The 13,222-nt window shown below is 52.2% G+C and overlaps 2 protein-coding genes across 7 annotated transcripts; one reads left to right on the forward strand and one right to left on the reverse strand.

Annotated features, from left to right (window-relative positions):
• Positions 1 to 1,817: 1,817 nt before the first annotated feature.
• Positions 1,818 to 2,663, reverse strand: LOC111159464 (translocase of inner mitochondrial membrane 10B). Its single transcript, XM_022521971.1, has 3 exons — positions 2,596 to 2,663; positions 2,325 to 2,420; positions 1,818 to 2,151 (listed from the first exon to the last, which is right to left on the reverse strand). The coding sequence occupies exons 1-3, from the start codon at positions 2,647 to 2,649 to the stop codon at positions 1,975 to 1,977; spliced, it is 327 nt and encodes a 108-aa protein (XP_022377679.1). The 5' UTR covers positions 2,650 to 2,663; the 3' UTR covers positions 1,818 to 1,974.
• A 166-nt stretch (positions 2,664 to 2,829) lies between these two features.
• LOC111159400 (ADP ribosylation factor interacting protein 2) lies at positions 2,830 to 7,692 on the forward strand. 6 transcript variants are annotated; one of them, XM_022521831.1, is made up of 8 exons: positions 2,830 to 2,923; positions 3,707 to 3,847; positions 4,106 to 4,202; positions 4,952 to 5,070; positions 5,252 to 5,473; positions 6,001 to 6,158; positions 6,308 to 6,482; positions 6,924 to 7,692. In XM_022521831.1, exons 2-8 carry the CDS (start codon positions 3,749 to 3,751, stop codon positions 7,077 to 7,079), a joined length of 1,026 nt encoding a protein of 341 aa, XP_022377539.1. In that variant the 5' UTR covers positions 2,830 to 2,923; positions 3,707 to 3,748; the 3' UTR covers positions 7,080 to 7,692. The 6 variants fall into 6 exon arrangements, with proteins under 6 accessions (XP_022377539.1, XP_022377536.1, XP_022377540.1 ...); XM_022521832.1 differs by lacking the exon at positions 2,830 to 2,923 and adding an exon at positions 2,996 to 3,028; XM_022521828.1 differs by having other exon boundaries at positions 6,308 to 7,692.
• Positions 7,693 to 13,222: the final 5,530 nt, after the last annotated feature.

The following is a 13,222-nucleotide window of genomic DNA, read 5'->3' on the forward strand; positions in this document are numbered from 1 at the left end:
AATGGAAATTTACTAGAAGGATACACACGAATGTCCATATAGAAGAGTCCTCCGACCAGCATCACAGTATTCCAGGTCCCCATTCCCATCTTGGAATTGTTAAGTTCACAAGCTGTTTTAGCTGTAGTTACTTACCAAGGAGAGAACTTTATTGGTATGCACAAAGCCACTCAGTAGGGAAGTTCCTGGTCAGCAACTAATAGGTTCCTAGCAAAAGCTTTTGTTCAAGATACAGGAGCTAAAGAGGCAAAAAGCTGTTTGGAGCCACTTTTCTCAAGAGTTAACTATGTATAAGATAGGGTTCTGGTACACTCTGGATTCTTGCTTCCTCATCTTTTAAGTGGAGATAATATCTCTTACTTGTAGTTTTGCTATAAAAAGATGAAGATAAAGCAGGACATGTATCAGTATCAGAACCCATACAAATTGGGTGGCTCAACGGATATTTTGAGTGGCAGCCTGGTGTAGTAAAAAGTACATGGATTCTAAAGTCAGATCTGTATCTATAAGGGTCTGCTACTAGAGAATCTCAACTTCCTGATCCACAAAGGGGCGGGGGATGTCTGCTCTGTGGGTAGTTTTAAGGAGTTTTTATTATTATTGTGGGAGCCGATGTCTAAGAACTTCCATTTCCTCTATAAAAAACAAAACATGGTCACCCAATGGGGAACAGCTAAACGTGAAGTGGGAGATAAGGAGAACAGTGAAGGTGTAAAATAATCACCATGGTGATTAGGAGATGAAATACACCAGGAAGCCACAAAGGGTTGCTTGTTGGTAGTGAGGGCTTGGTTGAAGTTGGGAGACCTTGAATATTTAGTGCCACTCGTTACACAGCTGTGTTTTTCTCTAGCGTCTCAATGGAGGAAAAGAAAGATAAAACAGCTGGAATGATATAAAAAGGACACAAGGGAGGCAAGAAAATGCAGTGATGGAGGATAGGTCATTGAGACTGCTGAATACAGAAGTAAATTTCAAAAGGAGGACGATAAATGAGAGAAGAATAGAGAGGCTCAACATGGAAATAACAGAAAAGCGATAGCAGGAACATAGGGTAGAGGACAGAAGAGTTGAAATTATAGACATGCAGGTAACGATAAAGCAGTCCCAAGGATTTGCTTTATTCCCTTTTTCCCCATAACCACCATCATCTACTTCTCCCTTGGGCTTCTGTCCCTCAGGTCTGGCTATATAGCAGAATATGGTCCTCCAAGTTTCCCCTTTCTGACTCTCCTGAAGACAAGCACACAGATCTTCTTTGTAAAGGCTTTACCACTCATTCTGGGGCAGACAGAAAATAGTAAGAAAGTAACAACTTGGGATAATGGCTGAAGTTCCAGAACACCCCAAAATTCTTACAGGTTTCATCTCTGTTCTGGAGCTACTGACTTTCCGGGAAGCAATGCCTAGAAACCCTGTCTGTAATTTCTTATCTGTTGTCCTTAGTTATCTCCTCCATTCTCTACATCTAGCAGAATTCCTTAGAGTCCACAAAAAGAGTTATGAATGACTGCACACTGGCTCACAAATGAGCCATTTAAGTCAGACAGGTTTAAGTGAAGGAGAGCTAGAAAGAGGTCTCATTTTCTCTGCCATCTGGGCAGAAACCAACTTCCTGTTGATGTCACTAACATTAAAATTTTACCCACAGACCTTGCTATAACCAGGTGCCTAGGAATGTTGAGGTTTTCCTTCTACACACAGACAGCAATTTCTCCACTGCCAGGGCTGAAGCCAACCGATATGTGCTAGCTAACAGAATAAAGGATGATGCCAATAAAGTGGGCAAACCTTCCCCGACCAGGACATAAACCAAAGAGAGTAAAAGCGGGTTTATTGGCTCGGGAAAAGGAGCAATAGTACCCGCTCTCAGGTAACCCCTCACTCTATATACAGGCTGCATCCAGCCCAAGGTCCACTGGCTCCTTCAACTTGAGGGTCCATCCAGTGCCTCCCTTCCTGGAGTTGAGAGGGCTAGCTGCCTGATGGTGAGGTTCCGGACTGTTCAGCAGCAACACCTGACCCAGCTGAGGCAGCCTCGTAGTCTGCGATGCGGCGCTGTACCAGAGCAGGCATGAGCTGCACATAAGCGGCCATAAGGCGGTGGTTGGAATGGATCAGCTTCCCAGCACAGCTGTGCAAACAGGCTTCCTGGATGGAAGACAGGGTGAAGCAGAGGCCAAAGGTGTCCTGTCGGGTCGGTCTCCTTCCTTCCCATCCCTAGCCTAGGGGTAAGGGTCGTGGAAAGGCCAGAGCCAGAGGCAGGGGAAGTCGGGGTTGGGAACAGTCTACCGCGAACCTCCCTACAGAGTTCCCCACCTAACCTCCTCAGCATCCAAAGCTCGGTGGTGCAGGCTGGGCACGCAGCGCTGGAAGCAGAGTTCGGTCATCCGATTGTAGACCAACAGGAAGTCCCGCAACTAGGAGAAAAGGGGACAAAGAACTCAGCAATGAGGGGGCACCTCGAGGCCTCGTTGCTCGAGTTTCCCAGGACCGTGCGCCACAGCCCGACGTTCCCAGCCCTCCGAAGTCCAGCGAAATGGGCAAGGATCCTAGCTGAACCTATGGCCCTGCAGCGACCTAGCACCCACTCACGTTCCTCAGTTGCTGCTGCTGCTGCGGTGGCTCCATCGCGCCACCAGCCCTCATACGTCACTTCCTTACAGCCGCTCGGTAACGCCCCGGAAGTGATCTCTCCCTGCTCCCCAGGGACTGAGGGGGTTGGCTCAAGGATCGCCATGCCCCCGCTAAACGTCATTTCCGCCCTTATAATCTGCGACGTGGCCGGCTTCTTCTGCCCGGGAAGGGACGTCACTTCCGCCGAGTTCTTGACCTGCTCCTAGGATCGCGACGGGAACTGGAGCCTGAGGTCCCCGCGCGGCCCGGGCCTGGCGCCCTGAGGGGAAGAGCGGCCCGGCCGGAGGTGAGAAGGACACACCTGGGCGAGGGGAAGTTGAACGCACGAACCTGCCCTAAGGGAAGATGCCACTGAGCCCTGGGGAAGGATGAGGACACACCTGATGCCCAGGTGTATGGGGGGGGGGGGCGGGGACTAACACACCTGGGGGACATAACTGACTTTGGAAGGGATCACTATGTTCTGGGAAAAAGAGGCTTTTCCCAGAGACCGAGAACATACACCAAATGATTCAACTAAGGCCGGGGGGGGGGGCGGCGAGGAAGAGGAGGTGCATGGGATAGAAGAAGGGGAGACCACCTGAGGGAAAGGGGAAGAAACACTAAGGGAGTGTGAAAAGCCAAGCAATGGAGAACATACCTGAATGGGAGGAGTAAGCTCCTGAGCCTTGGAAAGGGGTTAACCTGGTGGGGGGAAACAGCTGCATGGAGTAGGTTCCAAGACAGCACAGACCTTATGTCTCTTGGTCACTGCTGTGACCTCAAATAATGCATGACACATAGTAGGCACTTATCAAATGTCTGTTGAATGACTGAATGCATGAATGATCACCTGAGTCCTGGTGAGGTTGAGGGTTCATGAGAAGACATCTGGGGCCTGGGTGTGCATGTGGAAAGATAACACACCTTGGAGAGAAGAAATACATATCCATAAGAAGAAAGGAGTGGGGGCCCAACCCTAGAATACTCCAGTCTTGGGATAACCTCTAAAATCTCTGAAATGGTGGGGGAGACCTTTCTTTCTGGAGTACTGGCCAGTTTCCAGAACTGTCTGTGTTGGGCTTTGCAGGGCACTGGGGTGGAGACTTTGACTCCAGTCCCTTCCCTAGCCATGACGGACGGGATCCTAGGGAAGGCAGCCACAATGGAGATCCCCATCCACGGGAACGGTGAAGCTGGGCAGCTTCCTGAGGATGATGGGCTGGAGCAGGTGCTTCTGTTTGATTCTTCTCCATATTGTTTCAATTTAGGAATCCCAAATCATAAGCCCTGGGCTCTTACCCCATTCCATTAGTTTTCCCCTAACTTACCTAATTCCCGCCAATCTTTTTACAAATTTTCATTCTGATTCCATGCAGACTTCCCTTGTGTGCTCTCTCTGTGATGCTTCAATCCAAGCTTGTTCTCACCCCCCAAATGCTTCAGCTGCCCCAATGTTCCTGAAGCCCCCCTCTTCTCTGGCCTATAGGACCTCCAGCAGGTGATGGTGTCAGGACCCAACCTCAATGAAACCAGCATTGTGTCTGGTGGCTATGGGGGCTCCGGTGATGGACTCATCCCCACAGGTATGAATGATCAGAACAGGACAGGAAGCTTGTTTGGAGAGAGGGTAGGGTAATGGTTTTGGGGAGTATAGGGTATGTCTAAGATAGCTTGAAGTATGTCTGGAGATACTGGGAACTTCTGCTAGTATGAGACCTATGGACTGTCCTTAGCTAGAGCCCAAGGCTAGCGCCCAGGGTTGTCCAGCTGCTCTCACTTGCCATTTAGCCCCTAAGATGTGACCGTTTTTCCCTTCTCTGCTGCAACTACCCGAATCACGTTAAGAACTCTGTTTCACAGACATTCTCCCTGCTCTGGAGCTTGAGACTGATTTGGAACTCTGACGCTTCTCAGAGTTTTGGTTTAGACTCTAAAGTTTAGAGAAGCAAATATTCTTGAATCTCACACTGACTCAGATTCCACATGAGGATGTCAGTGAGGTTTCTTATTATCAGGACCCACCATCCTTGACCTCCCACCCCATTCTTAGCATATTTTCTTCCATCTTCTCTGCCCCTGTACACCAGCAACTCCCTTCCCCCACCCCAGTCCCCATCACCACCTCAGAAGGAGGCCATATGTATATTGGAATTTGGGTCTCAGGGCACAAGATACGAGTTCTGTTCCTAGTGAGTAGGAGAATCTCATTGTCTCTAGTTTCTGCTACTTCAGTAAAGTCATTTTCAAATGCTGGCTGGGAGGTATGGGTGGACCCACAGAAATGTCTGGTTATATCTGAGAGAGGCTGGTGTCAGAGAACTTGGTTCTTTAGGGTCTGGCCGCCATCCATCTCACAGTACCACTCCTGCTGGCCCTGGAGATGAGGTGGCTCGGGGCATCGCTGGAGAGAAGTTTGACATCGTCAAGAAATGGGGCATCAACACATACAAGGTGGGATTTAAGCACTTTTCCCTTCTCCCACACTTTCCCTGGGTACCTTTACCCCATATTCCAGATTCCACTATCCCATCTATGGCTGAGACTAGGAGTGTGGGGATGCTAGGGTCAATACCTGTTGGGGGGAGGGGCAGGGTGCTAGGGTCTCTGACCTATTCCCCCACTTCCCAATCAGTGCACAAAGCAGCTGTTATCAGAGCGATTTGGCCGAGGCTCCCGGACTGTGGACCTGGAGCTAGAGCTGCAGATTGAGTTGCTGCGTGAGACGAAGCGCAAGTATGAAAGTGTCCTGCAGCTGGGCCGGGCATTGACAGCCCACCTCTACAGCCTGCTGCAGACTCAGCATGCACTAGGTGACGCCTTTGCTGACCTCAGCCAGAAGTCCCCAGAGCTTCAGGTGCCTTGGTCAGGCCAAAGAGGGTGGGGGGGACTGGGCCCGGGCCCTCCCAGGCAGTCAGCCCTCAGCCTCCCTCCCTCCATCCCTCCTGCAGCCCAGAGGGAGAACCCCTCCAGGGTAGGCCCAGCCCTACCCCCAGCAGCACTCACCTGTGGAGGCAGCCTAAGGGTTTGTACAGAGGTTCAGAAGTTGGAGGGGTGGGGGAGGCGGCACACTAGATGCCTCACAAGTAACCCTTCTCTGCATCAGTGCTCGGCCTAATCAGAGCCCTTCCCTTGCCTGCTGCACTAGCTTTCCCTGTTCTCATCCTGTGAACTTATATGAGAACCCCACTCCCACATTCCTATCCCAGCCATCCCTGGGGTGGCCCCACTAACTTTCTGGCTAAGAGAGCCTTGCTGGAGGCAGTCCTTGGTTGTTCCAGTTTCCATGGCTGTTTCCTCCATGGGGAGGAGGGGAATGAGGGCCCTGTAGCTTTAGTCAGGTAGGAACTGTTGCTCAAGGCCTGTCCTCCCTTCTGCCCTCAGGAGGAATTTGGCTACAATGCAGAGACACAGAAGCTGCTGTGCAAGAATGGAGAGACCCTGCTAGGGGCTGTGAACTTCTTTGTCTCTAGCATCAACACATTGGTCACCAAGACCATGGAAGACACGCTCATGACTGTCAAGCAGTATGAGGCTGCCAGGTGTGGGCACCAGCAGAGCCCAGGGTTTTGGGAATTGACTGGCCTGGGTGGAATTTTGAGCTTTGGGGTCATAAGAATTGAGAAAGGATAGGAGAATATGTGTGGAGGACACAGCGGGTGGAGACCAGCCTGTATCACCCCTTCCCCAGGCTGGAATATGATGCCTACCGAACAGACTTAGAGGAGCTGAGCCTAGGCCCCCGGGATGCAGGGACGCGCGGTCGACTTGAGAGTGCCCAGGCCACTTTCCAGGCCCATCGGGACAAATATGAGAAGCTGCGGGGAGATGTGGCCATCAAGCTCAAGTTCCTGGAAGAAAACAAGGTGCCAACCCCACCCCTTTGTCCCCAGCCCACCTTCCCATCTGTAACACTGACCTTCTACCCCCAAGACCCTCCCCATTACTGGATGGGGGAAATACAGCCTGGCCAAGGGGTGGGATCTTCCCCCAGCCCCTTCAACTCCTGGACCTTTCTAGTCACCGGCCCTCCAGTCCCTGGCCCTTTTCTGTTGGAGGATTTGGCTCTTGATTCCAGGAACATAACTGGGAAAAATCATTCCCTGAGCTGGGGTACCAGAACCCCAGGCCCAGCAAATCAAGTCAGGTTTCTCCCATCAGACTGACCCTTATCCTTTGACTCCCTTAGTAGAGGTCAGCCCCACCCTAAAAACACCATCAGAGCAGAATCCATGTACCCCTGGTCTGGGCTCAGGCTCAAGAAGGGCTTCTGAGTCCAGTCTTAGCTGACCCTGCTGGACCCCCAGATCAAGGTGATGCACAAGCAGCTGCTGCTCTTCCACAATGCCGTGTCAGCCTACTTTGCTGGGAACCAGAAACAACTGGAGCAGACCCTGCAGCAGTTCAACATCAAGCTGCGGCCTCCAGGAGCTGAGAAGCCCTCCTGGCTAGAGGAGCAGTGAGCTGCTCCTAATCAAACCTGGCTATCAAGAAGGACATTGGGAGAGGCAGTCCCAGGGTGGGGGAGATTGGACATGGGACATCCCTTGCCACCTGCCCTCTGGCTTGGGTTCCCTTTCCCTGGCTGGGGCCTGACACCAGTTTTGCCCATACTGCTGTGGGTAGGGAGGGGGCTTGCAGGCCCAGCAGCTGCTGTCCTGTCCTTTATCTTCCTGGCCACTGGGCTTCATTCCCAGATCTTTTCCTTCACTCCACAGCCAAAGGCTATGACAGAACCACTCCCTGGCCAATGGCATTACTCCTCAGGCCTGTCCCCAGCTCCTGGGGTGTGCCCCCTGACCAATGGCAGGGCCTCAAAAGGCCCTGTCAGCCGATGGCAGCTCTTCTTGGGCTCCCCTGGGCCAATGATGTTGCCTCCAATACCCTTTGTCCCTCCTCTATGTGTCCCCATTGCAGAGAAGGGGACTGGGACCAAAGGGGTGGGGATAATGGGGAGCCCCATTTCTGGCCCTGCATCCAAATGGGCTTCCTCTCACCTACCCACCCAGTTTAATTGTGCTTAGAGCCCTGGAAGATTGGGACCTAGCACTAGGAATAAACCTTTCATAAAAGCAGGCCAGTGAGGTCAATTTGTGGGGGGACTCTAGGAGGGTGGGCTGGGTGGAGAAATGCTCAATGTGATCGTACACCAAAATCCTATTAAGCCAGAGGAGCAGAGGCCAGATAGCTGGAAGTCACAGGTTTTAGGAACAGTCGAGAGCCCACTCCTCCCCCAGCCCCAGCTGGAGCCAAAGCTTTATTTGCTCTTTAGGCCAGCACTGAGATAGCTATGGTCTTAAGAGCACAGGGCCTAGAGGGGGTTGGGCCCACTGACCTTCATCAGCCATTCATTCATACAGCAAATATTTACTGAGTGCTTTTATTTGCCAGGCACTGCTCTAGACCCTGGGGATACATCAGAGAATAAAACACAGTCCCTTCCCACATTGCTTATGGCCTGGTGGGGGATAGAGACAAGTAACCAGGCAACTACAATGCAGTGATGAGTACTAGGATACAGAAGTTCAAGGAGCTGTGGGAGTGCAGAGGAGGGGCATTTAGCAGAGACTGGAGTGCATATGGGCTGTCACCTTGAAAACTAAGACCTGAAGAGCAAGTAGACACAGGCAAAGAACAGAGAGAGAGCAGTCTAAGCAGAGAGGCCAGCATATGAGAGGGCCCTGATAGGACTTGGGAGGAATTCAGTTTGGAATGAAAAGTGGAAGGGGAAAGGCTAGAGAAGGACAACAGAGGTGAGGCAGTGAGGGGGTCACACTGGACCTGTTCAGGTTTATGATTAAGGACTTTTGCTTTTAGGAGAAAGGGAGCTGTAAAGCTTTTTCAAGCACATATTTGATGACATGAGAGAAATCTAAAATTGAGGGAAGTAGTCCTCATGAGGCTTGAGACAGTTTATACAGACCCTGGGCCCCTCACATTGGGTAGTCTAGTAACCCTGGCCCCAAACCTGAAAGCAAGCATGAACCCTGAGCCTCATTCACCAGCACTGGCCACCAGAACTCATCAGGTGGATGAAAGGGTGAGGGTGCATCCAGGTGTTGAGCCATATCAACCTTGTTTGAGGCAAGAATTCCCCCCCCCCCCCCGCCCCCAGCACTTCAATTCAGTCAGCGCCCAGGTATCACCACTTCTGTGCTCCTCAACCAAGGAGAGCTCCAGAATTTTTCAGCACTCTGCACTACCTTTGGAGGGCTGGAGGAAGAGGACAGCCCACTCAGCAGGTTCTTATAGCGCTGAGATCCGTGCAGCCTGATTTTGCTCTTTGCCACCGATTCTACAGCTCCCAGGCAGCCTTTCTCGGTTTGGGTCAGCCTGCAGCCATCTGACCAGAGCTTGATTACCAGGTTGGGTGCTTCACATACAAACCCCCACTTTGTGGGCCACTGAGGACTTCCAACATGAAAGGTACTGAATCTGCAGGTAACTGGAGGCAGGCTCTAAAGCAGAGCTCAAACCCTGATTACACACCACTTTCTGGCGGAGTTAGCTGATGAAGGTTAATGTCTGAGGAGCCAAGGGCCCTCAGTTTCTTCCCCTGTAAAACACAGCTAATAAAAGAAGATACCTATTAAGATTATGAGTACTGAAGGAGACAATATATGTAAAGTGATTCGTTATGTTTCTGGCACATAATAAGCACTCAGTCCCTGTTAACTGTTAACAGTTTTCCACTGGGGCTGCTTTCCCACAATGCGGTGATTAGGAATTGCTCTGGTTTTTGGAGTGTGGAAGGGAATCGCTGGATGGTCTGAACCATAATCTGGCGAGGGGGCTCCTGAGGGAGAGTCAGGCATACAGAGCCAAATCCTGTCCCCGCACCTTTCACGCCGTCCGCCCCTTCTTCTAGCGCTCTGTGTTCTACCCTTCCGCCGCCCAGGGATCCGTGCCGAGGTACAACTATCCCTGTGTCCCCCTGCACAGTAGAGAGCACACTAGCATATTCCAAAGGTGCCCCCCAAGAAAGACGGGAAGTGCACCTCCTGGAGGGCCCGGACCGGCTTCCAGAGTCCGAAATCTCTGCTGCCCAGTTGCGTTATCGTGGCGGAGCCTCAGCCCAGTACCCGAACCTACTACGCAGCCCTGCCCCAGAGCGGTCGGGAGCCAGAAGCCGCTGGCAGGGATTAGGATCCGGGATCCGGTTCACACGGCTTCCCAGCCTGCCGGCGGAGGCAGCTCCCGCATGAGCCTCGAGGGCGTTGGGGGAGCCGGGAGGGTGGGGTGGAGGCGGGCGGGGCCTCCGCCGCGGCGGGCGGGGCGTGGGTGGGTCTTCAGCACCCGAGCCACCCCCTCCCCCGGCAGGTCCGCAGCCCCGCCCCGGCCCCTCCCTCCGGCCTGTGCGGCGGGTCCGGCGGCGGCGCCGGCGCGGGGACAGGCGGAGGCGCGGGACGTGGGGCGGCGCCGCGGGCAGGGCTGGGCGGACGGGCGCTGGCAGCGGGGGCAGCGCCGCGGGCCGCTCCGAGTGGCCGCAGTCTGGGCCTTGGTCCTCCCATCCTGCTCCGCCGCGGTGAGTGCGACAGGCGGCCCCCAGGGGTGCGTTTGTGTCCCTGTCTGCCTGGCTCCGGGTCCAAGTCCGAACGGCGGTGTGTCTGTCCAAGTGTCTGTGGGTGGGGGCACAGATGCTTTTCGAAAGCTGTGTCTGTCTCTGTCCACGTGAGGCGTGTCCGTGTCCGTGAGAGCAGTGGGGGGATTCTTCGGGCTGTGGCTGCTCACGTGAGGTCCATGTTTGAGGGGGGAGGCGCGGGTGGATGGGTGATGGTTCCTTGGAGGAGCTCGAGGTTTGGGAGCTTGTGTATGTTGGCGGAGGGTGTCGAACGCTTCGGCCGAGGGTGGTGGTGGTGTGGCGGGTGGGGTTGCTGAATGGGACTCTGCAATCTTGTGGCCCAGCTCGTCTGAGGGGTTCCTTTCTCCCTGGTGCAGACACTTCCACCCCTGGCTCCCCCACCCCCTTCATCCTCCTTAGGCACCCAGAAGCCCACCAGTCCGGGTGGAGGACACTCTTTTCCTCCTCTAGCGCTGCTCCCTGGACAGGAAGCCTCATCCGGAGGCTGCTTGTTGTAGGAAAGGACCCCTCTGATTCCCCTTCAGCCTGGGCCCCGCCTGGAGGACCCCAGGCCCCTCCCTGGTTCTAGCCTCCTCCCTTCTGGACTTGGCTTCAGATCCTGGGCTGCAAACCTGCAGGGACAGATGGTTGCAGGTTGGGGGGGGGCAGGCTGCACCCCAGGGAGGTCGGTTTGACTGAAGGCAGGCCCTGGGCTTGTTCCTGGTGTGGGGGATCTCTGATGTGGACAGCATAAACCCACAACTAGCTCCAGTAGGAAGACGAGATCTGCGAGGTTGGAGTGGGTGCAGAGGTCTTTTTCACAGGTCTTTCCCTGTTTGTCTGTCCAGCTCACCAGTGCCCATTCATCCCCTAAGTAGGGCTCTGATTTGCTGCAGAATTGGAATCAGAGCTGCAGGCCTGACAGGTGCCCTGCCTCTCTTGACTTGCATGCCTCCGGTGACAGAGCACTTGCTACCTTTACTGTGGAAGAGCTTTTTTATGTTAAGTAGATGTCTTTTTCCTTGGAACTTTGTTTACTTGTCTTGTTATTGCCTGTGCTTTTGCCTCTCTGTCTGGCGAGAGGGAACTGCAGTGATTTAAACATGGCTCTCCTGTCACCAACATATACTGAGCACCCTCTGTGTGCCAGGTGCTGCCTCAGCCACTTAGGGGACAATAGCATTCTTGCTGAGAGAAGAGCTTGAGCAAAGGCCCACAGTTGTGATAATACAGTCGGTGTTCAGAAAAACAGCAAAACCATATGGCTAGAGTAGAGGGTGCCCAAATGGAGTGTCATGGGTGCCCTAAACTTAGCAAACATTTATTTTGGAAGGGAGGTGAGGGGCAACTACAACCATCCTCTAACACACCTAGTCTTACTGTGGAAATCAGCAATCAAATCCCCAAGGTGGGATTTAATCATGGCACATAATACAGTCTGTAGGGACCTTTGGCTGGAAAGAGAACCTTGGGAATCACAGATTTGGGGAACAAAAAGACCCCCCTCCAATGTCAATATATAAGTAAGGGGATGGAGTAGAAACTTGCCCAGAGTCTTACCTTGCAGTAGTGAGATTAGTGACAGAGTCAAGGCTAGCTCCTAAATCTCGTGACCTGTTACTTGGTTACACTTTAGAGGCAGAATCAAGAATATAGTCATAGCTAGTATCTGAAAGGTAAAAGAACAGGAAGAATTGAGAAGATTCCCAGGGTTCTGGCTCACGTGGCCAGGTAGGTAGTGGTATGTTTTATTGAGAGGAGAAATACCAGCAGGAAGAGTAGGTTAAGGGAAGATGAATTCAGTTTTAGACTAATCTCTGTGCATCATCCATGTAGAGATGTCCAAGATATGGTTGGATATATGGGCCTGGTGTTCAAAAAAGTTTCCTGCAAAGGAGATAAGGCTTTGCAAGTCAAGTGGATGGTAACTGAAACCATGGGAAATGATGAGATTTCCCAGGCAGAATATGAAACTAAGAGAAGAGGCCCTTGATCAAAGCCCTGGGGAATTAGACATTTAAGGAATGGGCAGTGAAGGCATGGCCAGAGAGGCAGGTGGAGAACCCCTAGCAAGTGAATCATGAACACACCTAGTACAACCTCTGCCCTTTTGAGTCTTGCTCTCTTGCCCCAACTGGTCCATCTTTCTTAATTTTTCATGCTTCTGTTCCTTTACTCACTGTTTTCCCAATGTACCCGTCAAGCTCCTGCAAGACTCAGCTCATATATCCCTTCCTCTGGAAGCCCTCTTTATTCTCCTCCACCACCTTCAGAGTTAGAGATTTCCTCCTTTTTTCAGCCACAACAGTTTGAATATGTCAGTATCATGACACCACATTACGGTTGTATATTTCCATGTCTCTTTCCCACACTAGTCTGAGAACTTGTGAGGGGCATGGTGTACATCTGTCTCCGCTTTGTGTCTCCAGTTCCCAGGTTAAGAGCCTGGTCCAGAGTATGCCCAGGGCAGTCTGATTGTTTGCTAGGCTAATCAGCTGATTGGATGGTTCATCTACCTGCTCACTCTGGCAGTGGTGGGGGAGAAAGCACTGTGAATTTCATCACTTTCCTTCCTTGTCAATCTGACTGAAAGGATTCCTTGGCATTCAGGACTTTACCTCCTCTAGGGATTTTTCTGTTCCAGAGAAACCCCTGAAACTGTAACCTGCAGTCATTGTCATTTTGCTGAGGTCTCAAATGATCAAATACACTTGGGGGTTAGTGTACAGGACTGAGTCATTTTAAGAAGTAAGTGAGCCATACTGACCTCTTGCATCATTTTCTAACAATGCCTTGGTCACCTACCTCTAGCCACAGCTGTGTAAATCATGTATCCTGGGACTCTCATGAGGTTGTAGGAGGAAGTCTTGGGGGAAACTGGATGCTGTGTGAGAATTTGGAGAAACTGAAAAACCTTGAAACATATCCTTTGCAGATGGCAAGGATCTAATGGAGTCAGCACTGACTTTCTTCATTTGCTCACAATCAACTTCCTTCTCAGCTCTCTGGATCTGGCTTCCTCTCCTCCAGCCTCTGGAAACCATG

This window comes from Enhydra lutris, unplaced genomic scaffold, assembly GCF_002288905.1.
Source record: "Enhydra lutris kenyoni isolate GAN:26980312 unplaced genomic scaffold, ASM228890v2 scaffoldscaffold68, whole genome shotgun sequence".
NCBI classification, from domain to species: Eukaryota; Metazoa; Chordata; class Mammalia; order Carnivora; family Mustelidae; genus Enhydra; species Enhydra lutris.

What these genes read in the sequence shown, in the direction of transcription:
- LOC111159464 (XM_022521971.1), bottom strand. Translation starts at nt 2,649, where the DNA reads ATGAGGGCTGGTGGCGCGATGGAGCCACCGCAGCAGCAGCAGCAACTG. An exon ending in AGCAGCAGCAACTGAGGAAC is followed by an intron (nt 2,421 to 2,595) that starts GTGAGTGGGTGC and finishes CTTTTCTCCTAG; the next exon opens with TTGCGGGACTTCCTGTTGGT. An exon ending in GAGCTTTGGATGCTGAGGAG is followed by an intron (nt 2,152 to 2,324) that starts GTTAGGTGGGGA and finishes TCTTCCATCCAG; the next exon opens with GAAGCCTGTTTGCACAGCTG.
- LOC111159400 (XM_022521827.1), top strand. Translation starts at nt 3,638, where the DNA reads ATGGTGGGGGAGACCTTTCTTTCTGGAGTACTGGCCAGTTTCCAGAAC. An exon ending in GGGGCATCAACACATACAAG is followed by an intron (nt 5,071 to 5,251) that starts GTGGGATTTAAG and finishes CTTCCCAATCAG; the next exon opens with TGCACAAAGCAGCTGTTATC. An exon ending in AGAAGTCCCCAGAGCTTCAG is followed by an intron (nt 5,474 to 6,000) that starts GTGCCTTGGTCA and finishes TTCTGCCCTCAG; the next exon opens with GAGGAATTTGGCTACAATGC.